The sequence below is a fragment of the Etheostoma spectabile genome, chromosome 7, assembly GCF_008692095.1.
Source record: "Etheostoma spectabile isolate EspeVRDwgs_2016 chromosome 7, UIUC_Espe_1.0, whole genome shotgun sequence".
Taxonomy (NCBI): domain Eukaryota; kingdom Metazoa; phylum Chordata; class Actinopteri; order Perciformes; family Percidae; genus Etheostoma; species Etheostoma spectabile.
Window position 1 is genome coordinate 14,946,928 of NC_045739.1, and position 25,555 is coordinate 14,972,482.

Below are 25,555 nucleotides of genomic sequence, written 5' to 3' on the forward strand. Positions count from 1 at the left end.
AATCCATCCACCTCACAGGTGTGGCACATCAAGATGCTGATTAGGCACAGGTGTGCCTTAAGCTGGCCACAAGAAAAGGCCACTCTAAAACGTGCATTCTTACTGTATTGGAGGGGTCCGAAAACCTGTCAGTATCTGGTGTTATGGTTAGGGTTCATCCATGAAGAGAACACCTCTCCAAAGTGCCAGACGCCATCAAATGGGATCATTTGCCCAATCAAGTTGCTTACTACTAAGACCTGCAGTCAGGTCGAGAGCAAGACAGAGACAGAGCAAGAGAGAGAGAGAGGAAGAGATGGTTGAACCCTAACCCTACCCCTAGGGGTGGCAATCACCATACACCTCCCGATACGATATCATCACGATATTATGCCACGATACGATATAAGTGTGATTTTAAACATATTGCAATATTCTGCGATATATTGCAATTTATAACCTTTTTTTCCAACTTCTGATTTTTCCTAATTCCAAATGATGTTCCTAAAAGGAAACTTTGTCAACATCTGTTTTATCTAAAAAGATACATTTCTCTGTTTGTGGAAGACTGTGGTAAAAACAAGAATGGCCTGCACTCACTTCCCTGTTAGTTTCTAGTAAATGGCCTCTTGTATTGTCCTTCTGCCTCTCTCAGCGTGAATGAAGACCAAAAACACACACAGTGAACTCCTATGTGACATCCAGGCTTCAAAAAACGTCCTCATCCACCACAACTGGGCTGCCATCTTGTACTTGTTCTTCTCTATCAGTCCTATAGCCCATTGGACTCATGCCAAAAGCCACCCACACACACTCTGACTCCCACATAAAGTCAGACCAAAATTGTTTACTGCCTTATGAAGGGCAATTTCCCATAAACTCATCACACAAGGCAGATAAAATGATTATTATGGACTTCTCTCTCTGTGCATAAATTAAATAAATCAAATGCAAAGAGTGCTCAAAAATATTGCATTTTTCCTTTTTTGATTTTAAAGTTGGAGCCTTAAAGTCCATCACTGATTTCAATATTTTTTCCTTAATATTACTGGGAGTCAAGACACATATATTGACAGCTGCACCTGGGGGGCAGTTTCTGTGTGAGTAGTTTATGGGCTCATTATTTTTAACTGAAAATCGACCAGGCTGACAGCTTATTTTTTGGTTTACAGTGGTGGAGGAAGCAGTCAGATCCTTCAGGCTAAATACTCAAGGCAAACCCCTGGATAAATACACAAGTACAAAAATAGTAGCAGCAAATGATACCATCAAAAGTAAAATCCTGCATGAATGACCGTGTTAATGGATTATTATTGGTGATGTATTAATGTAGCCTACAAGCAGCATTGTAATGCCTAGCCTACTGCTGGGTAGACTACTTTAATAAAGAACAATGCACCAACATCCAACTATCATGTGTTTTGTTTGTTAAATTGAAATCTGCAAAGTAGGCTACTATAAGTCCGTTCAATGTAGCCTAGTGGATGGTATAGGCTACAAAATAAACAGGCCTACAATATTTCCCTCCGTGAATAGGCTAAGTGGAGTAGAAATAATGTGAATATTGAAAAAAAAAAATCCCACAAATGTAGTTTTCCCCCCCACCACTGCAGGTTAAACCATACCCCAGGCTATACTTTTCTTAATGGTGTTTAGATTTCCCTAATGGTTTTTATTTTCCAGGGGGATTTTTTTCTTCCTTTTAAGGCGGACTTGGGTGGAGTTAACAGTAGCCTACGTCCTCGGGGTGCTGGATGCTTTTAAAAGGAGATGTGGAAACACGCGTCACGCTGACAAAACGAGTTTCACCTCCCAGTGTTGTTGTCAGAGGAGGGATGTTGCACATGGTTTAGTATTGACAGGGAGACTGGCTCGTAGGCTACTAAAGGCTACTCATAGCTTTTCTGACATTGGACAGGAACAGGTCGGCCGACCCGACTTTACGTGATGGACACCAATTGTCTGCGTTTTCATGGTAGGACTTGCTTTTATTATGTTAGTTAGACTATTTGATAAGAACTGTGCTTTAAATCTACTTAAACTAAGCGACAAAGAGTTTCATGTAAACGGGAGCCTGCTTATTTAGCTAGAAGCATATCTATTCCTCGCGCGGATCTTAACGTGAACGAATGAGGAGACTCGGCCGTTGGTCAAACGTTAGGCTACTGTAACGTTTGTTGTTTCTTTTCAAGTCGCTCTTTTTAAAATTGTGTTGACTAGTTACTTAGCTAAGCTCGTCTGTTTGGGTTATTTGTCTGTCTATTTGTCAGGCTGCTCTCTTTACCCGCTGTAAAGTTACTTGATGTCCGCGTAAACCAGTGAAGTCCCATCGAGGCGGGATGGGTGAGTCTGGGACTGCTCGGCCCATCCCCGGTAAGCCGCTAGTGGACGCTAAAGTCAATGCCAACATAGTGGAGTTGGTGTGTGGAGTTTGGTCAAATCTAAAATAAAATACAAGTTATCTATCTATCTATCTATCTATCTATCTATCTATCTATCTATCTATCTATCTATCTATCTATCTATCTATCTATCTATCTATCTATCTATCAGCTACATGTATCTGGTTATGTCTACGTGTGTATGTAGCCTATAATATATACATATTGACCCGTTTAATGAAACTACAAAATATGTATTTTAATCTGTAACAATGTGATTTCTGAAACATGTAGTTTGACATGTTTCAGAAATCATTTAATAAATATGATTTCTGAAACAAATGCACTGAAACATGTAGTAGTTTTATTCTAGTTAAATAAAAAACTCTAAAATGTAATTAAAATTTGATGAACTTAAATTAAAATATTGAAAATTGTTAACAGTATTGAATTACAGTTTTTTAGTTTTAAATTGTTGCTTCAATAGATTGTTGCCTACCCATTTCATGCATGAATGGCTCTCTCTCTCACTCAGGTCGTTTTTATATGTCATTTTTCTTTATACAGGTTGAAAGTACATTTGAAAGCTGGAAATTAATTTGCTAGAGGAAATACAATTTTGGATAGCCGTTTTTCTCTTTTCCACTCTTTATAAAAATATTGGGCTATAATATACATTGCAATATCACCAAATTATGAATGCAAATTTGGGATTTATTTAAGGTAAACCATGACTGATTCAAAATTACAGTCTACAGCTTTCGCTAACTCACAAAGTGAAATATTTCCTACAGCCTCATATAACTTCCACACCTGCAGGCTGTAAGCAAATGAGAATCAGCTATCATTTTTGTCTTGTCTATCACCAACACCTATTGAATCATCTTCAAACCAAATATGGCTCATAATAATTTGAACAGTGTTGAATGATTCATATTCTTACAAACTGACTGTTCTTATGTTAACTACACTACAGTTCATGAATTAAATGGGCCAATCTCAGACCCTAATGATTCACCAGCATCAGTCACACAGTCAAAGTAAGTCTAGATTCAGAGATTTCTATTTAAAGATTCCTAGGTCTATGTTGTGTGTGGCATATAATGGCCAGGTGGGTGTACTTTTTCCAGTATATAAAAATATGAACAGATTGAATTTCTGCACACTTTTGCACAGGACTAAGTTGTTATAATTATATTTTGTAAAATGTACCTACAGCAATCGGCACTAGAAAGGCCAAGTAACATATTTAAATGCACTAAAAAAGTGCACTAAGACCATGTTTAATGGTGATTTTACACTTTAATTTACATTTGATTGATTGATTGATTGATAGATATATTAACCTTTAACAACAACACTTTTCTATTTAGATTATTTGTTTAAAGAAACTTTCATGTAGGCAGCAAATACTGGTGTTGAGAAATTTAAGTCAAATACTACTGCATTTCAGTGTTGTGGCCTTCTAATGTTGTGGTGAAAACATTTACAATGAAGGCATTGGTAAGACTTCTGTCCAGCTACTAACCTGTGAGCATTACTTGGCCAGCAGAATTAACAGCAAGTTGTAATCAGGTGATGTAAAGCACATAGGCCTACTTTATGCCAGAATCATAAATAAATCATCTGTAAATGTCCAGATTATGTTATATTGCCTGAAATAAAAATGAGGGGAGGGCAGCCGAGGACATCACATCAAGGCTCCTGCCCGAGATAAACAAACTGTTTTTCTGCCTACGGCTTCTCCTTTCTACGGTCAGTACTTGCAATCCTCCTGCAGGGAATCTGTGGCACAGACTCATACCTTGGCAATTTCTGCCAGTCTCCATGGTGTATCTTCAGTCCTAACCTCATGGGAGAGTTCACTTGTGTTTTCAGGCTTGCTTTACTGCGCACCAAAGTGACACAAAGCCCCATTCATGCCTGAGAGTGGCTCCATTCATGGACACGGAGTACTTGCCGGTAGAATTCATAATTGTTCAGCGTCTTCCATCTCCGAGGATCACTGGCGGAAATGACGCCACAGTCGGTTGTTTTAAGGATGACATAAATATTCAAATAGGACGCATGGGTCACTGTTTTGTTTGTGGTGTGTTTTTGTGTTGCATTATGCATGCTCTGCAATGTTTGCTTCCCACATAGACTGTAGGCATATGAGTAACATGAAACAAAGCTAGACTTTGAAGGATGAGATTGCAGTGTGATAGTAATATTGAGACCTTGTTTTGTCATCCGGGCGAGTAGGAGACGTGTGTTATTAACTAGTGGTTTGCAGCTGAATTCTGTGGACGGGAATGCAGATTTATAGTGTATTTTTTGTTCAATGTTTTCATTTTTTTTTTTTAATGTAGCTGTTTACTGTAGGCAATTACAGGCCTGGGAACCATTTTATTATATGAGCATGAAGCATTTGTCAGTTCTTACCAAAATGAAGTAGATCATTTGACTTTATTATGAAAAAAGTTGGATTTGTTCACATTTATTTAAAAACCTAGATGAGGCATATTCAAGTTTGAACAATAATGTGGGTAATTAAAATGTCAAATTAAAGTTACTCAGAGCTATTGCATTGTCATTCATATTTGAAGAGTCAAGGGTGCAGGTTAATAAGCAGCATCCCTGCTAGAAGCTGGAAGGGAATGAGTACTTTGCTTGTGAACTGTGCCACAGGGTAGAGGCCCACGGACACAGGGGCTTCACTCAGTTTTAAACCCCTTCAGTTGTCAAATGGCTGCGGACTAGGGATGGCACTTAAAAAACCTGGTTCTGTATGGGTATTTGCGTTTCAATATCGGTCACAACAAACAGATAATTATTATTATTGTCATCATTATTGGCCTTGAGATTCCATATTGGTGCATCTCTAAGGAAACTTACTCTGCAGCGCTGTGGAGACTGGTCTGGTAATGCGAGACTACTCTAAGGATGACCACCACTTGATCCAGAATACATGTGTTCATCTCCACGCAAAAGGGCTGGCAGGAAGCGGCAGTCATGTATGTAGTTAAATGTTAGAATGGCGAGCATTGGAATCAAGCAACGTGGTGTTTTGTATGTACATGTATACAAGCATATAAATTAAACGATAGCATGTCTTTCTTTGACTCATTAACTTTTTAAACTGAAAATCCAACAAACGGTGGTGGTGGAGTTTGTCATTCAGCATCACTGGAATGCTGCACAATTAGCCCCTGTTGTAAGGGCGGATACTGCAGGGTTTCATGGTCACAGAGAGAGAGGAGGGTGGGGAGTGCTGCTGCCCTCCCACATCTGACCCAGAGGTTGTGTAATAGCATGCTCATCAGACAAATGGCTTTAAGCTGGAACCACAAAGAGACACACATGGCAGCAGCCAGAGCAGACTGAAGTAATTTACTGGGCTTTTGTTGTGACTGTTGTTTGAGGCTCACCAAAAACGATGCAGAGTTTCAGAAATGTAAGTTATTTACTGTACCTAGTAATCTAAATCTCTTGCCTACTACTCTCACAAAATGCTTTTTATATACTCAGTTACTCAGTGTTTCCTTCCAAGCTCTTGAGTGAGTAATGTCCGGACAGAGTAACAAGTAGAATGTAGGTGTGTAATGAGCCGTGCTGTGTGAATATTATAAATGATTTATCTAAAGGTGATATATGTGTGTGTTGTGAACCTCTTGTTTTGGAGTAGCAGTCTTGACCTTTGACCCGCCTGGTAGGATGAGTATGTGCAGTTGGTTGTGCTCCAGATGTACACTGTTTATATGCCGTTTATGGCCATTTCACACTGGCAAAGGTGTGACTGGAACAAATGAACTGAGTGATGTAAGGCAAAAGCCAAATGTAGAAAATTGTGTCATGTTTTTTGTGTTTAAAGCTTGATTCTGACACACCTGCTCAAGAAAAATAGCTCCTGACACTTGGTTTTCTGTTTGTCTCCAACAGCTTTTTTGATGGTTCTAATGATGCTGTGATGGGTTTGATAGAGCTGACTTGTGTTCCGATAGCAAACAGACCTTTGTGCTTTTTAACATCACAATTTCTGCCACAACATGGCTGGGAATCAGATTAACTCCTGGGGACAACATGACCTGAACAGGTACGCAAACACCACTCTTTTATGGAAAGAAACCAAATGTAAACAAGGATCAGTTATTATTACATAGTGTGACAATACACACATTACTTTTACTTTGAAAATACAATATCAGGAATTTAATTCTGGCAATGTCCTTATTAGATATTCATTAAATACTTAAAACTACCAACAATGGGTTTTAATTATTTATGTTTTATGTGTAAACAGACATAAAAATCACTAATTAAAATGAGTTCAACATTTAATGTGTGGGTCCAAAAACAAATATTTAAGATGCAATACACATGTTGTTAATGTTGTACATACAGAGTACGAGTAGACAGTTTTAGCAATAGTAAAAGATAGGTAAATTTGGTGAAAATAGAGCACAGATATGTGAAGAATATGGCTGCGAGAAGACGTTGGGCAACCTGCAATGCTGTTTAATAATGTAAATACATAAAGGAGAACAGAACCTATGTTCTGTTGAAGCATGTGTCATGCTTGTTATTTCACATATTTAATGACTTACACGTAATAGGTTATTTGTAGGAATGATTTACATTTCTCAACCTCTCTTGCTTTACAAAGAGTGCTTTGGCCTGAGTGCTGACATGGAACAAAACCTGACGGAGCTTCAACAACAGGAAGGAATGGCCAAAGAATTTAACTGTGAGTCTTTTACATGTTTTTTTATACATATAAGTTATTATAAGTTGATATTACTACGGATCAACTTTTGTTTACAACTAGCACCGGTTCAATTTAATTGGATGCATGTGACACTTGAGATGGTTTAAATGCTTTGTGTTTGACAGAATCTCAGTTAATCTCAGTCTAATAAATATTATTATACTCATATTCATCTGTAATTATTGGTAATTGCAGGAATGTTTTTTTGAAAATGAGTTGCTACCATAACCTGGGTGAGTTACATTAGAATTAACCTTGAGATTGAAATGAACATGTGTTCAAACACACAGACGTGATTATCATGTATTTGCAAACTTTGAAATAAACAACACAAAACATTGATAACTTTTTTTTCATTTCCATATTCTGAAATCTTGGTTTGACAAACGAGTTCAAACCCTGTTTGACTAATAAAACAGCATGTTGACAAGGTAAACGTGAGTTTGTCATCACTGGACTGAGCTGTGTAGCAGAGGACAGAGTGGGGGGGGAAGGAGGAGGGGAAGCTATTGCTCCCTGGCCACCAGCTGTTCCAGCAGTCTGGGGCACGTCGGATGTTTCCACAGAGAAGGTTATGGGAAGCTCCGTTAAGATTATGGCCTGCCCCGCAGATAATGGCGATTCCTGTGTTAATCAGGGTGTTGTGGCTGTTGTTTGACGAAGAGGGTGATAGGTTAAGCGGCTGTTTTCACCATGTTTTTACTCCTGTTTCCTGTATGATACTTTCAGCAAAACAGGAGTTTTTTTCAAGTAGAGTAGGCCGCCCACTCCCCTTGGTATTTTCTCCCTCCTACACCATCACTACACTCTAGTTAAAAGTTTTTTTCTCATTAGAAGTTGTTTTCCATGTTTCTTTTTCTGAGAATTGTTTCTGCACTGAAGGAAACAACAGTGATAGCAAAACCTTGTATAACGAAGCAGCGGCTTCTTGGTGTACAGTTCAATTTAGGATTTCATGAAGCCAGTTGTCTAATACCTGATTGTTTTTCCCCTTCCCAGGTAACATCTCCCAGTTTCCTTTCTACTCTGATACTTACCGGCAAGCGTCTGACAACATACTGCGACCCCATGAGGGAGACCAGGTGGTCCCTTCTTCCCAGAGGCGGACATTGTTCGGGGGCCACCAGAGAGAAGCTAAACCCTTGCCGCCTCTGCCTGACCCTGAGGAGGTCATGTCTGATGAGGCAGCCGATAGTGAGGTGGAGTTTTTTACCAGCGACAGACGCCGCCTTTTGCCTAAAAGCTGCCCTAAGCCCATGTGTAGGGGAATGAACCGAGACTGTGGCCAAGTGAATTACGCCTACCAGGAGAGCTCATTGCAGGCTGGTGGTGCCGGGACTGGCTCCATGGCTTTCTCTTGGCCATTCAGAGAGGACAGACCATCAGGGAGAGGAAGTGGGTTTTGGGCACTAGCTCTCCAGAGAGAAGACCACCAGCATGCGGTTTCAGCTGTTGGAGATACTTTGTGTAGCAAACAGCCAGAACAACACCAATCATCCAGACTCCAGTTTCCCTGTGTAGACCCTACTTCCCAGCCTCTCCACAGCAGCAGCACAACCTGCCCCACTGACAAGCCCCTAATCCCTCCTCGTATCCCCATTCTGCAAAAACGTCCCTCTCTCTTAAGGACTGTGAGCGCCAGCCAGGAAGACAAGCCTCCCAAAATTCCTCCAAGGATCCCCATAGTCCCACCCTGCCCACCACGTACCCCGAGCCCCAAAAGCCTTCCAATTTATATCAATGGTGTGATGCCTGCCACACAGAGTTTTGCTGCTAATCCAAAATATGTGAGTAAGGCATTACAGAGACAACAGTGTGAAAGGACGCCACCTGCAGCTCAGTTTTCTCCCTGCATTGTTCCAATTTTGAAGGATGGCAGACAGGCCAGCGCCACGCACTATATCCTCCTGCCGCCGGGCCGACCGACATACTCAGACAGACGAGAAAGACTCCTGAGTGAACCGGCCAGGACGGGAAACAGCAGCATCTGGCAGAACAGATAGAAACCCTTGCTTATCTCCCTGTCTGAAACTTGATGAGTACAAAACTGTGACTGACATCATTAATAACAATATGATACACTATTGAACAGAGTCTGTGAAAACATTTACATGCTACACTCACATGTCTAATATCATATTGGTGTTATTTTTAATGACTGATGTATTTCAAGACCACTTATGTCACACAACACTGTGAGGTTACTGTCTCCTTTTCTAATTGAACATTTTACCGGTCAGTATTTTAGCACCATAACATTCCAGTATTTTCACTAATAGTTAAGACATTATTACGTAACCATTTCAAGTGTTTGGTTTACTCAGATACTGCAGTTTTCTCACAGATATGTCTTATCACTCATTAATTCTGACAGCCATATGCTCATATTACTAACACTATATTTCTTAAAAGAGAGCAAATAATTACTGTAGGTACAAGCTGGGCTTGTGCAAACCCATGTGTTTTATGACAATGCTGCTTGAAATCTTAAGTATAATGTATTGATAGATTTACTGTTTTGCTGAATCAAATGAGAGCTATGGTAAATTTAACAATGAACAATGTGGCCAATACAAGAACGACACAACACAACCAAAACATGCTTTGAACTACAGTCAACTCCAGCACTACACCTGATAAAACACTTCTTATTTCCATGACTTTTGCAGGCAAACACTTCATTTTCATCACCCAGCTTTCCTTTTCACAAACATGTTTTTCATCAGTAGTGTTTGTTTACACAGGAGTAAAGAAAGCCTTAATTTTCAGTATTGGGCAGTTGATAAACTTTTAAACATTATGATGAATCTTTTTCATTATGTTTGTGCATTTAGCCCAAACAATGTGTGTGTGTGTGTATATATGTATATATATATATATATATATATAGATAATATATAATATATTATTGTTTTTTTTTTTTATTTCAGAAAAGTACAGATTGGGCCTTTAATGATTCTGTGTGGGCGTGGAAATCATGTTATGTTACACTGTTGAGGGCACCGCCCCCCCGGCACTCCCCCTCCCCCGGGGGAGCCGTCCACTTACATACGCTTTGCTACATCAACAGGTTGGAAGTCCTCATGAAGATTCTGTTAGCAAAGGCTGTTTGTAAGCTAACATAATGTTGTTTTTGTCAAAAGTAAATAATTGTAAAACTGCGTTTTTAATCTATTTATAGAAATAAAATAACTTATTCATTCTATGATAGACTCAATGTCCTTTTTTCTGCACCGGAACTATATGTACCAATTGTATAGTATTTTTTTGGGGGGGGTTGTGCTGTTTAGCCAGCATTCTCAGGACACTTGAATTTTTTTTAATTTTCTTTTCAAAGATGACTTTTTTTGGGGCATTTTCGAACTTTATTTTTATATAACAGCTGAGACATGAAAGGGGAGAGAGAGGGGCCCGCTCTACCAACTGACTTATCCAGGCGCCCAGCTTTTGTTTTTGACATTTGATCCTTCTGAAACTACAGCCTTCTTTTGAAAAGCGACAAAAACATATCACCTCTTTATTTTTCCAGTGTTATAGTGGGGCTCGAACGTTTGGGCACCCCAGGTAAAAAAATTGTATTAATGTGCATAAAGAAGCCAAGAAAAGACGGAAAAATCTCCAAAAGGCATCAAATGACAGATTAGACATTCATATAATATGTCACAAAAAGTAAGATTTTATTTCCATCATTTACACTTTCAAAATAACAGAAAACTAAAAAAAAGGGCGTCTGCAAAAGTTTGGGCACCCTGCAGAGTAAACACCTTGTACTTCCCCCTTTGGCAAGTATCACAGCTTGGAAACGCTTCTTGTTCCAGCCAAGAGTCTTTCAATTCTTGTTTGAGGTATCTTCGCCCATTCTTCCTTCCAAAAGTCTTCCAGTTCTTGGAGATTTCTGGGCTGTCTGTCACGCACTGCTCTTTTAAAGTCTATCCATGGATTTTCAATTGTGTTGAGGTCAGGAGATTATGAAGGCCATGGCAAAACCTTCAGTTTTTTGCCTCTTGATGTAATCCACTGTGGATTTTGAGGTGTGTTTAGGATCATTATCCATTTGTAGAAGTCATCCTCTCTTTAACTTCAGCTTTTTTCACAGATGGCATCAAGTTAATTTTATTAAATCCATTTTTTCTTGAACTTGTGAAATGTTCCCTGTGCCATTGGCTGCAATACAACCCCAAAGCATGATTGATTCACCCCCATGCTTAACAGTTGGACAGAGGTTCTTTTTATTAAATTCTGTGCCCTCTCTTCTCAAACGTACCTTTGCACAGTCGGGCCAAAAAGTTCTATTTTAACCTCATCGGTCCACAGAACTTGTTTCCACAATACATCACGCTTGTCTATATGTTCATTTGCAAACGTCAAACGCTGATTTTTGTGGTGAGGACGTAGAAGAGGTTTTCTTCTGATGACTCTTCCATGAAGACCATGTTTGTACAAGTATCTCTTTATAGTGGAATGGTGTACCACAACTCCAGTGTCTGCCAGGTCTTTCTGGATGGATCGTGCAGTCAAACATGGGTTTGGACCTGCTTTTCTCACAATCCTGCGAGCTGTTCTGTATGATGTTTTTTTTGGTCTTCCAGATCTTGCTTTAACTTCCACTGTTCCTGATGACTGTCATTTCTTAATTACATTCCGAACAGAGGATATTCGCATCTGAAAAAGTTTTGCTATCTTCTTATAACCTTCTCCTCCTTTGTGAGCGTCAACTATGTTCAGTTTCAGTTTTCTAGACAACTGCTTCTAACTTTGTGTGACATATTATACGAATGTCTGTCATTTAATGCCTTTGAGATTTTCCCATCTTGTCTTGGATTTATTATGCACATTAATACAAATTTTTCACTGGGGTGCACGAACTTTCGAGCCCCACTGTATTGTCCCATAAATATTTGAAGAAAACCTTAACTGAGAAGAAGCTGAGACTGTTGGAGACAGTTTGCTAATGTAATTTTTTTAATGTGAACAACTATACCTGTGTCCTGCTGCTATGAGATAAAACATGTTGGAGACAACATGAAATGAGAACCAATCAGCATTTACTTCTACAATTTTCATATCAATTATAACATTGTTATTGGCCAACTGAAAAGAGTTCAAATTTTACTGGTTTATATCTCAATTACATTTCTGTAAATGTATTACAACCTACAGTAACATGTTAACACACTGTTACAGTAATTCTGCACCTAGATTACTTAAATTAATAAGCATTAAATATACCAGTTTTACTTAAAAAATTTAATTGTCTGACTATAATCAAGCATTGATTCCAAGAACACATTTTTGCTCTCTCTGAAAAACAGAAAAAAACTGGACTTTAGAGACAAGAACATTTTTTAATTGAGCATTAACCGTAGCCGACAGTGGATGAAAACTGCTCATGCATATGAGCTGCCGGATGATTGATGTACAGAAAATAAAGGCTACTGATGGGTCATTTTCCTTTGTTAGGCGTGTGATGGTGACATTAGTGTGAAAGTGCCATTGGTGGGAGAGTCTTTAGGAAAGCAAAAATGACAATTTTTTGTCCATTCTGCATGATCTTCTCACACTTTACACAGTTCTTCTCCTGGGTATCACTGTGATTCAGCAGGCTAAAAAGTATCAGATCCTGCTTTTTAATGTCTTCTGTAACTCCTTTCCCTAACCTCCATATTTATTATCACTCTCCATTAGAGTATCCAATGAAGAATAAATGCCTCAAACAATTTTGGAAGGAACTAACATTGCTCAAGTATCTAACTTTCACATGTGTGGGAATTTCCAAACTGTGGATTATTCATTTGGAATTAGTTATGTGTTAAACATTTAATCAAAATGACATTGCACAAAAAACTGTTATTTTACTATGAAATAATTCCTTGTGCTTGCAAAATAAGTTTAAAAAAAACCCACATTAAACCTCTTCTAATCCCTCCTTTTACCCCCACCCCGCTGTCCCCTTACCCCTGCAGTTCCTTATGGGCCTTATTGATCTTTGGCCTGTGTTCTTCTACAGGCATGGCTTCAGCCGTCTCATCTCCTCGGGCTGAGGTCCGTCGTGCAGCCTCGGGGCTGTAAGAGATGGGATTTGAACCAATCCTTTACCGCCAGGCCCGGTTAAGCAGTTTGACTTCTGCCAGGCGTTTGCTGATCATGGTGGCAAAGAAAAGGGCGAGGAGAACGCTACTGATCAGCATGTAGTCATAGTCGTCTTTAAGTACGTCAAACTGCTTTGAGGGATAGACGCGTGTCTGATAGATGTCGAGACCATATGCCACCACCTACAAGGAAAAAGGTAACATTGCCATATTTCATTTTCCTGTGTTCTGGATGTTTTTTTAATTTTTGTGGCTAAGAATAAGTACTTTTCACGTCATTTACGTCAACAATCGCTAAAACAAGAAATGCATACCTTGGTTATCATCATATAATATGTTTGTCAGTATTATTAAAGGCAGACTCACCAGACAGGTCGACTCCAGTCCAGAGGGAGCAGTGTAAATTCCTCGCACTCTTGATACAGTCTGGTTGTAGTTGATGAACCACTCTGTACGAATCAGCAGCTCTGGTGCGTACGGTATCAGATTCTCTTCCCTGGAGATGAAGTGAACAAGTTAGACAGAGAGACAGGAAAATAAAAAAAGTAAGAAAAAAAAAAAAAGTAAATGAAAAATTTTAAACCAAGCCTGACAAGAGGACGCACCGGCTTTGCTCCGTTACTATTTCTGGCCTCCGAGGGTCAAGGAACATCTTGGGTAATGACAAAATCCCTCCAGATGGCAAGCCAACTGTGACCAAGAAACCCAAAGACACACATTAAAAAAAGGCTGAACAATGTTGAAAAGAACGTAGATAACTCAAAAAGTAACGCACTGCAGCCCATGAGACTGGATCTTGCTAAAACTTACTGAGCAGATGTCGGCTGGTGATGCCCTTTTCAGTCAGTGTGGCCTCCATGGTAGAAATGGAGGAGGGGAAAATGTAAGACTGCTGAAGCACCTGAGGAGCGTGTGGCCGATCCAGCGAGCTGAACACGGTGCTGTTGTAGAGCTCCATTCCTTCATACAGCTCAATTACAGAGAACTCGTTCCTGCGAGACTTGGTGCTCCAGTATTCGTACTGTGGGGTCAAACATAGGCGGGGGACACATTCAGATCACTTTTTTTCTCCTTCAACATTTATCTATTAATGTATTCATTGTTTGGTTACAGTGTGGGTGCTGATTCCTACTTTTTTTTTTTTTCTCACAGCAGCAGTGAGCCAACAGTATTCTTACGGTGACCAAGCAAAAAGCAACAAAACAATATAAAAAAATAGCTTTTTTATGATTTACTTTAGCTGTCAATAATACCCACCACCACCCAGTTTTCAGAGTGCACAACATGCACCGGCCCTCTGGTCTTTCTCTGAACAGCCTCGTGGATGATGCGACCAGTCACGCCATCAATCAGGAGGATCCCAACAAAGCTTCGCTCCTGATGCAAGTCTGTGCTCTCGAGCACCACGGCCAGGAGATTTGGGTTCAGGTACTGCAAGAAATTAGATGAAGCACAGTTCAGCATCTTAATCAAAAGTAAAGCTGGGCAATATATCAATATTATATTGATATTGTGGTACAAGACTAGATAACATCTTAGATTTTGGATATCGTAATATTGCATGTAAGTGTTGGTTGGTTGCTGGTTTTAAAGGCTGCACTAAAGTAAAGTGATGTTGGTTTCTGAACTTACCAGACTGTTTAACAGTTCTATTATTTGCACATTACTGATGATTATTTATCAAAAACCTCGTTGTGTAAATATTTTGTGAAAGCACCAAGTGTCAACACCATAATATCATTGCGTTTTCGTTTTTGGGGTATTTTGTCAAAAATATTGCAATATTTGATTTTCTCCATATTGCCCAGCCCTAAACTAAAGTTTTAAAATACACATTTTATGCATGAATAATTATGGACAGATGACTGGATATTGGGATGATTTTGTTTTTTCTCTAATATCACTGATAAAGCTCTAAGAGTGGTAAAGACACGAGTACGTGGTTTGTTATGTAACACACATTTGGATTCTGGGGTGTAATAAACATTGTAGTCTCCAGAATCCTTAACAGGGCTATGGACATTTGTGTTGTTATTGTACATTTTGGGGATTTGTGTGATAGAGTGCCTAAAAAAAGTGCAGGATGAGAATATGATACATTTTCATAAATCACGGAGGAATTATAGAGTAGAGTATAAGAGACCTAGAAGAATTACAAAAAACAGGGTTTATTTATATTTAGAGTCAGTTGGTGGAGAGGAGATGATGTACTAGAACAGTGACATGAGGTACAGTAATCTAAGGAAAAGATGAGTTTTCAGCCTACATCAGTTTTCAGCCTACATCAGAATACCTTATATAGAACACTACGGTCTCCCATCACTCTGCCCTGGGAGTGTACATGCTCATTGGGCCTTTTGCCTTTGACTGAGACAATCCTCTGGACCTCGGTTGGGACGACAACCTCCCAGATCAGCTCAGTCGACAAGTCCTGAATGCACAAAACATCCAGATGAATTATTTTTGCCAATCAGTCAACTGTGATTTAAGTATCATTTAATGGTAGCTCACTGCGAAAGAGGGAACAATAAAACAGACTATTAAGATATAATAAGCATTTGTTATACAAGAATATTTGAGCCTTCATAGTCATATAGTGAAATTGTCCCTCCAATAATAAACAATAGAAATATAGGAACCAAAAGCTGAAGACTGGTGGTGTCTAGGCTAAAACCCTGGAGCCCTAATGTGCAAAAAAGGTTGAAATAATTTAGCAAAAGAAGGTTCAACTTGCCGTTCGTAGCCTGTAGCCAGAAAGTGTTCCCTGGCTGGAGTCAATAAGATAAAAGAATATGGATGAGGCCATCTCCTGGAGCTGCTGTAGTACATTCTTTGTAGAGGGAAAGGCAGACACCTGTGGAAAAATAATAGATGGATACAATTTTACAAATTATGTGTTGGCTTGATGCACATGGATACACAAGATGTATGTCTGTATCTCTAGTTGTTGAGGTAGAATGATAATCTGGTAGGTGGGGTTTACAGTTTGCCACTGACCTTGTACTGGTCATCAACAAGAAGTAAGACCTTTGCATAATCCTGGTCCATGAAAGGCAGCATGAGTGACTGAAGTATTGGCTGAGGCAGGGCAGGTGGGCTGATGTGACTCTTTTTTCCAAAAATGGGATTAAACACATGTAGTGCGGCCAGGCCTGTGTCCTAAAGAAGAGGGAGAAAATATATAACAAAAACATATACAAAATGACAAAAAGTAAATACACACCACCTGTGCAGTAACGCTAATATTTCCTTTCAAGTACAAGTAACTGCAGAAGAAAAAAAGTATTTCACTTTTGCGATGCGTACTGTACTATATAAGGCATGCTCAGTAGAAAGTTATGGTTTTCTCTTTTGAAGCCACTAACTCTACGTGAGGGAACTGATGATTTCACAATAAAGTCATTTTTTTAAAATTTATGTTTGCGTGGCCGACAAAATAACAAAATTGACTCAAACCCTGAATCTCTTAAAGCACTAAACTCTTGTTATGAGATACCTTGTCTTTGATGAGCAGTGTGCACTGTGGTGGATGAGGGAAGTGTGCAGTTGTTCGTTGCACCATTAGTTTGAAAGCTGGATTAGATGGGATGTTGTTCAGGTAGTGCCTCCATAAAATGCTGCCAGTCTTGCTGTCAATCCCAAAGAGCTTAACAAAAAGGAGCAAAGGGAAAAAATAAGAGTTTTATAGCTGCCTGATGAAGTCTATTTATTAGGGTTTAATTTCACTTTAGGCCTGCCTGACCATAGACAAAATAAACAGAAAGTGGTTCAAACCACAAATGTGCAGCACAGCTCATCCCTCTTGACACTTTGACGCTTTGGGTAAGCTTTGGTCTCGTACCTTCCCAGATGCAGTAACCATAACCATCATCTTCTGCAGGTTGAACTCGTCTCTGGAGAGGTTCTCAATGGTCACCTCATTTTTGACTTGACTGCGAGGCTTCCGTGCATCGTAGAACAGCTTCCAGAGGTGAGCAATCCAAGCTTGCAGCAAGATAAGCTGAGAGGAGAGCCTCTTAAGAACCATGGACATCAGGCCGTCTAGACAAATTACAGAGAGAGCACACAAATGCTGCTTAATGATTTCAACGGATTGAGAATCACAACTTGGACCCTGTGGTATTGCTATTGCAGGCAAAGCACAGGTGTACCTTCAACAATAATAGGGTATGTACATCACTGTATGCATAAAAACTAGAATGATATAAAAGGAATACTTGTGTAGCAGCTTATTCCTAACACCATTAGGAAAACAGTGCAAGAAACAAGAGTTAAATTAGCGGCTTTGTAAAGATATGACTAAAAGTGAAATCAAGTAGTAGAATGAAAGGCTCAGTGGATATCGCGAGGAAGTTTTAGTCAACAGGAGATCCTTATCTTAAATTAATCAGGTTTATATGGGGGGGGGGTAAGCAGAGCAGTGGGTTACCTTGTATGGCTGAATCCAAGCGAAGCAATAAAAACAAAACAAAGACAAAAGAAAGTGAAGCAGATAGCAACCAAGTGAACACACCAAAGAAAACTTTTTTTTTTTTTAAACCAGACTACCAAGCCTGTTGCAATCTACAAACTAACAAAACTACAACTTTGATGATTAAAAACAGGTGCTGAGCAGTTGAAGTAAGAAGAAAATATAAAGCAACAATTCAGCGGACTTAAACATTAGTTCATTAGTTTTGAGAGGAAACTCTGAAAAAGGATTAATCAAGCTCGACAAAATAACCTAGGATTAGGAATTGCACAGCTGTCTTGAGTTTCTAGAACATGCAAGACAATTAAACTACCAAGACAGAGTGAAATGTGAAAATAGACAAAATAATAAATATTAACACACATATTAGATTAGTACTTAAAGTTAGAAAATTAGGAGAAAGACAAGGAGATTCTGGTTTGACATTTACCTGCCTTTTTGCCAAACTCCCCCTCCAGCTCTGCCTGCGTTCCTGTGAGAGGCAGATCCACCATTTCCATTGTCACCACATCTGACAGGGCCTCCTCTCTCGTCCACATTACGCGCCCTGGAAAACAAGACTCCCTTTTGTCCTGTAATCATTCATTCCATTTTACACACCGTGTGACAGCATGCAATTTGTGTTGACGCTTTCCATTAATTAACAACATAAAATATCCCCCCCCCCCCCTTGTGCTTGGGGAAAAGACAAGATTGTGTGTACATCATGAAAACTGCTGCTGGCAGCATTACTACTGTGGGCCACCAGTCTTTTTGCACTTGGAAAGAAGTACTGGATCTTATCAGTAAACACAATGAGGGACCCTCTTTTTACATAAATCCAAAGTTTCAAGCCATTTCACCTGTTACTATACATCTCTTGTGATTAACTGAAGACACCAGTCTTCAGGCTTTAATTGTCATGCATAAAGAAAAGCAAGAGGTCAAGGGGTGTGTTTTTTTGGATCTGGTCAAATAAAAATTCCAGAAAAAAAGGTCTTCTTATTTTATTAAGATGACCAGGAATTTTAAACGTTTGGACGTTGGCAGCCCTCAGTGGTAGAATTGGGGAAAAAAGCCACAATGGCAGACAGGAGTGCATGCTAACACCTCAGATAAAATTAGACTGACATTCCAACACTACCAAAGCTTCCCGTTTCCTGTGCCATCCCTACCTGGCTGCTGTATAAAAGTGAGTGTGTGGTCTTCTGTCTGCACCATGGCCCGGTAGCCAACAGAGTCGTCTTTCTTGAGGAATGCTTGTACATACAGCTGGAAGAATAAAAATTGTGTTATATTATAAAGTCATTATAAAATAAATTTGAAGCCTTGGTCAAGTCATTCACATCAAAGGCCAATCAAACATGCTGGAGAATCACTTGGAAGAAATATAGACTCACCTTCTCTGGTTTCCCACCATTAGGATCCATACTGAAAATCAGTGTTGTGTCTAGCAATCTACGTCCAGTTTCTCCACTAAAGAGGTTAATACTGCAAGCCTATAGAGAAGAAAAGAGATAATCATATGTAGCATACAAAATGCTTCTCATCTTGAGGATAACACATTTTATAATTTTATTAAAATCCTCATGCGCATCACACATCAAGCACAAAAAGATAACTTAGACTGTAACAAATCTGCTACTATACACCATAGTTTTCATAGAGTGCATGATGGCAAACCACATAATTAACAAGTTTGAATGTATGCGATTAATATAATGATTTCACATTAACTCACAGTTTTATTCTTGGGCGACATGACAGCAGCAACAGTCTTCTCTCCAGTGGTAGCAAATGAAACCAGCATGGCCTATGAATCAAGACAAATCAATCAATTTTCACAACTGATTACTAAATTAACAACTGTAGTAGTTTAGTATGACACACTGAGATTTACACCTTCTTATATAATAAAGATAGAAGAAGAAGTAACCCACCAATTGTTGCAAGAAAGTCAAGTGGCATTTTCATTGTAAGCATGTAACTAAAGCTTTTATACAGAGTGACTTACTGTACAATAATGGCAATATTCGAATAAAATAACATTTTTGGATGGCAAACATTAAGTGGTCTGAGTTTTAACTGTCAGAATCTCGGTCATGCATGAGAGACAAGAGTAAGGTGGAGAAACGTACAGGCTTGAAATCCCTCAATGTAACTATGTGACCATTGTTGATCTGGAGAAGCAAGTGGTGTTCAGGCCCAAGCTGAATGAGAAACTCCGACAGTGGTGGGCGAGCTGGATTGGGCTGGGTGGACACCAGTACTGGCTGGAAACCAGGGGTGACTTCAAGTCCCAGCGACTAAAAGAAGATACATGGAAGCATACTGTAAAAACAATCCAAACATTCATTCACACAGAAAAAAATGAGGTAGGTAAGGAGAGGAAAATGGAGACCTACCCAAACCAGAGCATAGGACACACGTGGGAATTTAATAAAACAAAAGGTTTGAGTTTTATTCTGGTGGATACCTGCAGTGGGATCTGTGTCATTTGGGACTGCAGGTGCAAGTCAAGCGTGTACAAGGATCCTGTTGCAGAGTCCACGCACGTCAACATCCCCTGGCCGATCACTGAACAGCTGGCCTGTATGTTGGACAGCCATGGAGCTTCGACTGAGATCTGAGAAACATAAGCAAAGAAGTAAGAAATGTGGAATTCAGTTGATATGTTGCAACACTACAACTTCAACTATACATCTGGATTACCTGCTTGATTATCTCCCCATCCTCCAAACTGTAAGCAACAATTGCAATGTGGGAATGAGGGACGACCCCCAGTGCATACACTTCACCATTACCACCAGAATACACAGCCTGGTAATCCACGGTTTCACTGTTGAGATCAAAAGGCAGAGAGTTATATAATTTTTTATAATGTCCGGTTAATGCTTTTGTGATCTTTAATTTCCGGGGAGGCATTTCATTAACGCAGACAGGCTTAATTATATTTAAAGTTTGTAGATGAATTGTGTTTCAATGTTGTTGACCCGGTGACATAAAAAACACGCCCACTTGCCTTTCTGGTAGATTCTCTATCCATTTCTGATGACCATTAGAAAGGTAATGGAGAGAGATGACAGTTTTCTTCAAGACAGCCACGTGTTTCACTGTGTCTTGCTGTCCAACTAAACATGCCGACTGGAAACTGAAATGTAGAACAAAGGGAGTTAACATCTGATCAAAATAAAGAGCACTTTATATTTATCCACCACCAATCAAGAGAGTAATCACCTGCCAGAGTCCAGCACAATCTCCCAGTTCAAACCCCCTATATTTATCTCCCAGGAGCGCAGCAGCCGGCCATTACCAACCACCAGCACCGCATCTAGGTAACAAGAACAGTTTTATGAGTTATCTGCTTTAGGCAGACTAAAATCTCTTTAAGCTCAACCGCAATAACAAAATCACCTTGTCCATGTTGCAGAAGAGCGTCAATGTTTCCCTCTGGTCCTGTCTTATCCACATGCCGCCAGACTGCAACAGACATTGAATAAATACTAATGTAAAAACACAAAGTAAAGCATGGCCCACAAAGCATGGCCCGTTGGAAATTTCTGTTACAAAAAGCAAGCGAAATACTCACAGAGTTCTCCAGTCCTGGTATTGAGTGAAGCAAAGACATTGTTCTCTGTTGCTACGAGCACCTTTTTGGATGACTGCACATGTGAGTCGAAGTGGGAAAAGCGAACCTTGCCAACATATTGCTGCCTCCTGTAAATCACAAGACAGAACACCAGCTGTCAGAAGGTCAACAACCTAGTTTAAAACTACAGTTGAACCAATGCTCGTACCCCTGCAAGGATCAACCCCTAGTGTTATAATAAACATCTCAAATTTAAAGCAAGAAAATATTGTTGTACGGTAACGTTGCAATGGTTATTATCAGATTGGTTAAAATGATTTCCAAATGCCTAGAAATCCATTTCAATCACATTTACTAAATCTCATTGAGCTCACTGGAAATTGGGTTTCCTGAAGGCAAATCAAAAATTGTGAACAAGCCAACAGAACCTGCAAAAAGCTAGTGCATGTATTATCATTATTTTGAATATTGTTTGGCCTGTTCTCTCACACAAAGTCCATCCCAAACACACCGGGTCGCAGCCAGGGGCAGTGACAGGTGTTAGCGTTAGAGTTTCCAAATTACAATAAGGCTCTAAATAGCACAGATATCTGATCGTTCTCTATATTCCTCTTACCAGTCAAATTTCCCTACTTGATCCTCAAACACAGCCTCGACAATGCTGTATAACATAATCAATTTCAGGCACAACCAAATTAGCTTTGCCATTGCAGCAGTAGCGTTAGCTTGCTCTTCAGGAGAAGGAGGAAGTCGGAAGTTGACCTGCTTCCTTCAAGTCTCATGACTGAGAAGTGCTGCCCCCTACAGGGTAGAAAAGATTACAACTGCAATACATGGATTAGATCCGCTGCTACTCTCAGTTCTTTTAAATCAAGGCTGAAGACCTTTCTTTTTGATGCTGCCTTTCTTTAAATGACTGCTCATTTCTTTAAATTTCTAATGCCGCACTGTAACTTTTATTCTTGTGTTTTATGTGTCCTAATGTTTTCTATTTTGTTTTTAACTGTCTATTCATGTGTTTTATCGGTTTTTAATGCTTATGATTTTTAACTGTTTGTAGGCTACTTGTGTTTTATCTGTTTAACTGACTTTATGTAAAGCACTTTGAATTGCCCTGTTGCTGAAATGTGCTCTACAGATAAAGCTACCTTGCCTTGATCACAATTTTTAAATGTTTGACTTTCATCCGGCCACAAAAGTACAAATAACGTAAAATAACCTTTCGATAATTACATGTTATACATCAGCTACATTTTTGACCAATCTTTTTTTTATGCAGACACAAATTCGGCTTTACAATTTTATTTTTTGCCTTACGGTGATTTGTGCACATTATTAATATTAGATTGCAGAAACACTTGTGTACGTAGAAGAAACAGACCGTAAGATTGAACAGCACAAAACGGTGTGGACCTTTAGCTAAACTAAACTCTCCTCAGAGTTTAGATATAAAATTCAAAAATAAATTAAAAAAAAAAGTCTCTATATTACACTAGAAATTAACATTCTGCGCCTCTAGTTACATTTCTTTCTTTCTTCCTAATCTAAATACCATTTGTTTACACTGAAAGAAACCAAAAAACATAAAAGAGAGCAAAGTTTTTATACTTGGTTGTCGCAAGTGGTGGGCAAGTTACTTCCAAAATGTAATATATTATAGATTATAGTTACTGTCATTTTTGCGTAATTAGTTATATTACAATGTTACTGTCTCTAAAGTGTAATGCGCTACACTACGTTTGCATTACTTTTGAGTTACTTTCACCAAAATAACACTGGAAGTTTGACTTAGCAATAGCGTGTAAATTTCCCTACCAGATCAATAGTCTCAGCTTTATCCACTTTAATACATCATAGATTATTCGTAATATTTTGTAAAATGAATATGCAAAGTAAAGCTATACAAATGGATAATTAAAACGTACAATAGGCAAGTAGGAGAAAATAAAAATACTCAATTAAAACTACCTTACAGTTGCAGTGAAGTACGGCATTGTTGTAAAATGTTTGTAAAGCACTTGAATACGAAATTCATGTTGTTTTGTTAAAAACGAAGGTTGTCAAAAGGGAATGGTCAATTATAATGTGATTAAAAGTCATTATTTTTATTATTTACAGTAGGCCTACTCGATTTACAGCTGATATCTGAAAAGTTCCATAACCTTATTTGTTTAACAGGAATTTAGTTTTAGTGCGAACCATCACAGGAAGTGCTTTTATTTTGAAGCAACCCACACGGTTTTCTGTTGTGTACTCTAGCTAGCTTACTGAGATGAACCATGGAGACGCTAGATGCAAAACTTGTTGTCAAGCCTAAATCGTTGACTTTCTAGTTTGTAAAACTGCAACACATTGAACAAATGGTCACAGTAAAAGACACGGTCGTCCTTAAATATAATGATATTATTCGTAGCAAGCCTCAACATTATTCCCGACATGTTTCTATCTGTCAGCAGCTCGGACACACGGCTGTCCTCGCTGACCGTCACCTGGGACACAGATGTTGTCCGTTCTGTCTCTGGCTCTGACCGCGGGGACAGAGGCGGGACAGCACCTCGCTTCAACGCAGCGTCATAACTCCTGAAAATAATATCCATCTCGCGAACGTATGTCTCTGCAGTCATCTCATCTATCGAATAGGAAGGCTAGCCTACCCACGGCTTTTTTTTTTTTCCTGTGAAGAATGTTTCGCGGTGTTGGTGAATTCTTAAAAAAACAAAACACCATTAAATGTTGCGTTAACATGCGTTGTAACTTGCGTTGCTGAGATTGTAACGAGTAGCTACAATATTACCGAAATTTAAATAGCAATGCGTTATATTACTGCGTTGCAGCAAAAAGGAATGCATTACTGTAATTGGGTTACTTTTGTAACGCGTTCCTCCCAACACTAGCTATTATGCAAAAGTTACTTTTCTGAAACTACACTGTGAATCGTTCTTAGCTTACATTGTATTGGACCAGTATCAACTATCAATTGAGTTTTCTTTCCAATCTGCTGAACACACACAGGCAAAATTAATTTACAAGAATTTTGAAATATCCATGGTTGTAAATATTTGTTTCTATAACCAAACAATGAAATAATAAATGAAAAAACACTAATGGGAACAACGCAATCTAAAAGAGTATTACAAACAAACAAAAGTGAACTGTGGGGTATTTGTATGCATGGGATACGGGAGAAAAAATGTAATGGTAATAAAGGCATTGTTTTAGTTTTATGTACAGATCAAATTGGGATCTTTACTGTATGAAAGTTCAATTCCTCCAATATGATGACAAAATTATCCTGTAAGTAGTTATCATATAGGTCATTAGGCTATAATGAGAGATTTTCTTAAATTTATAAGATATTTCAAATGAATAAGATGAATTAGATCTCAAAATAATGACTTTGTATCTCAAAACAGCCACTATATTATCTCAAAATAAGGTTTATTGTTTTGAGATCTAAGCCTTAAGCAATGTTCTCATTATTTTGAGATACTAAGTCACAGTTAGAATAGAAAGGTGAAAGAAAGTTTCTTATTATGATTATTTACAGGATTTTTATTGTTCATCAAATTGGCAGAAATTCAAGATTAAAGATCCATTCCCACAACGGGGAAATACACTGTTGCAGCAGCAACGGAAAGGCGGACAGTACAAAGTACAAACAATGAATAAATATGAGTAAGAGAATGAACAGTCAAATGTATTTACAGTATTGCAGTGTCACATTGTTATATAACACATGTATCAGTCCAAGTTTGTGTGTATGGGAGCAGTTTGTCTTACAGCAGCAGGACATACCTGCCATACTATTAGCCCTTATTATCCCTGGGATGAAAAAAGGTTTTCTTGGAGGCAGTCAGAGTAAATTTTGTGATGAAATGATGTTGGCCTGACTGTAATCACATTGTGAGCGCTTGTCACTGCCCAATGTGAAGCGAGTGCAGATTTGAGCCGCGCATGCGTCACTTTACAACGAGTGAAGCTGTGAGTTGCGCATGCGTCACTCTGCGACAAGTAGCATATAAAATGCTAACGAGAAACTTCTGTAATGTCAACACAGTAAAAATGGACCTACTTAATAATAATAATAATAATACATTTTATTTAAAGACGCCTTTCTAGGCACTCAAGGGACGCGCACAGGGAATTCATAAATTAAGAACAGCAAACAAATACTATAAACAGCAAACAAATACATTACAACAGCAAACAAATACAACAGCAAAACAAAACCAATACTATACAACAGCAACAAATACATACAACAGCAAACAATACTATACACAAAACAAATACTATCAAAAGCAAAACAAATACTATACA

At 38.9% G+C, this 25,555-nt stretch overlaps 2 protein-coding genes across 5 annotated transcripts; one reads left to right on the forward strand and one right to left on the reverse strand.

Annotated features, from left to right (window-relative positions):
• The first annotated feature begins 1,701 nt into the window (after nucleotides 1–1,701).
• On the forward strand, nucleotides 1,702–9,295 carry errfi1b (ERBB receptor feedback inhibitor 1b). 3 transcript variants are annotated; one of them, XM_032521608.1, is made up of 4 exons: nucleotides 1,702–1,954; nucleotides 6,282–6,435; nucleotides 7,004–7,086; nucleotides 8,107–9,295. In XM_032521608.1, the coding sequence occupies exons 2-4, from the start codon at nucleotides 6,389–6,391 to the stop codon at nucleotides 9,108–9,110; spliced, it is 1,134 nt and encodes a 377-aa protein (XP_032377499.1). In that variant the 5' UTR covers nucleotides 1,702–1,954; nucleotides 6,282–6,388; the 3' UTR covers nucleotides 9,111–9,295. The 3 variants fall into 3 exon arrangements, with proteins under 3 accessions (XP_032377499.1, XP_032377501.1, XP_032377500.1); XM_032521609.1 differs by lacking the exon at nucleotides 1,702–1,954 and adding an exon at nucleotides 4,638–5,796; XM_032521610.1 differs by lacking the exon at nucleotides 6,282–6,435 and having other exon boundaries at nucleotides 1,756–1,954.
• A 3,141-nt stretch (nucleotides 9,296–12,436) lies between these two features.
• On the reverse strand, nucleotides 12,437–22,033 carry emc1 (ER membrane protein complex subunit 1). 2 transcript variants are annotated; one of them, XM_032521606.1, is made up of 23 exons: nucleotides 21,852–22,033; nucleotides 21,236–21,363; nucleotides 21,061–21,126; nucleotides 20,884–20,977; nucleotides 20,669–20,797; nucleotides 20,359–20,485; nucleotides 20,123–20,272; nucleotides 19,785–19,952; nucleotides 19,388–19,459; nucleotides 19,047–19,145; nucleotides 18,822–18,918; nucleotides 18,098–18,214; nucleotides 17,626–17,634; nucleotides 17,038–17,237; nucleotides 16,693–16,842; nucleotides 16,194–16,355; nucleotides 15,931–16,050; nucleotides 15,490–15,627; nucleotides 14,454–14,627; nucleotides 14,007–14,217; nucleotides 13,802–13,886; nucleotides 13,563–13,692; nucleotides 12,437–13,379 (listed from the first exon to the last, which is right to left on the reverse strand). In XM_032521606.1, exons 1-23 carry the CDS (start codon nucleotides 21,941–21,943, stop codon nucleotides 13,200–13,202), a joined length of 2,898 nt encoding a protein of 965 aa, XP_032377497.1. In that variant the 5' UTR covers nucleotides 21,944–22,033; the 3' UTR covers nucleotides 12,437–13,199. The 2 variants fall into 2 exon arrangements, with proteins under 2 accessions (XP_032377497.1, XP_032377498.1); XM_032521607.1 differs by lacking the exon at nucleotides 17,626–17,634.
• Between the last annotated feature and the right edge of the window lie 3,522 nt (nucleotides 22,034–25,555).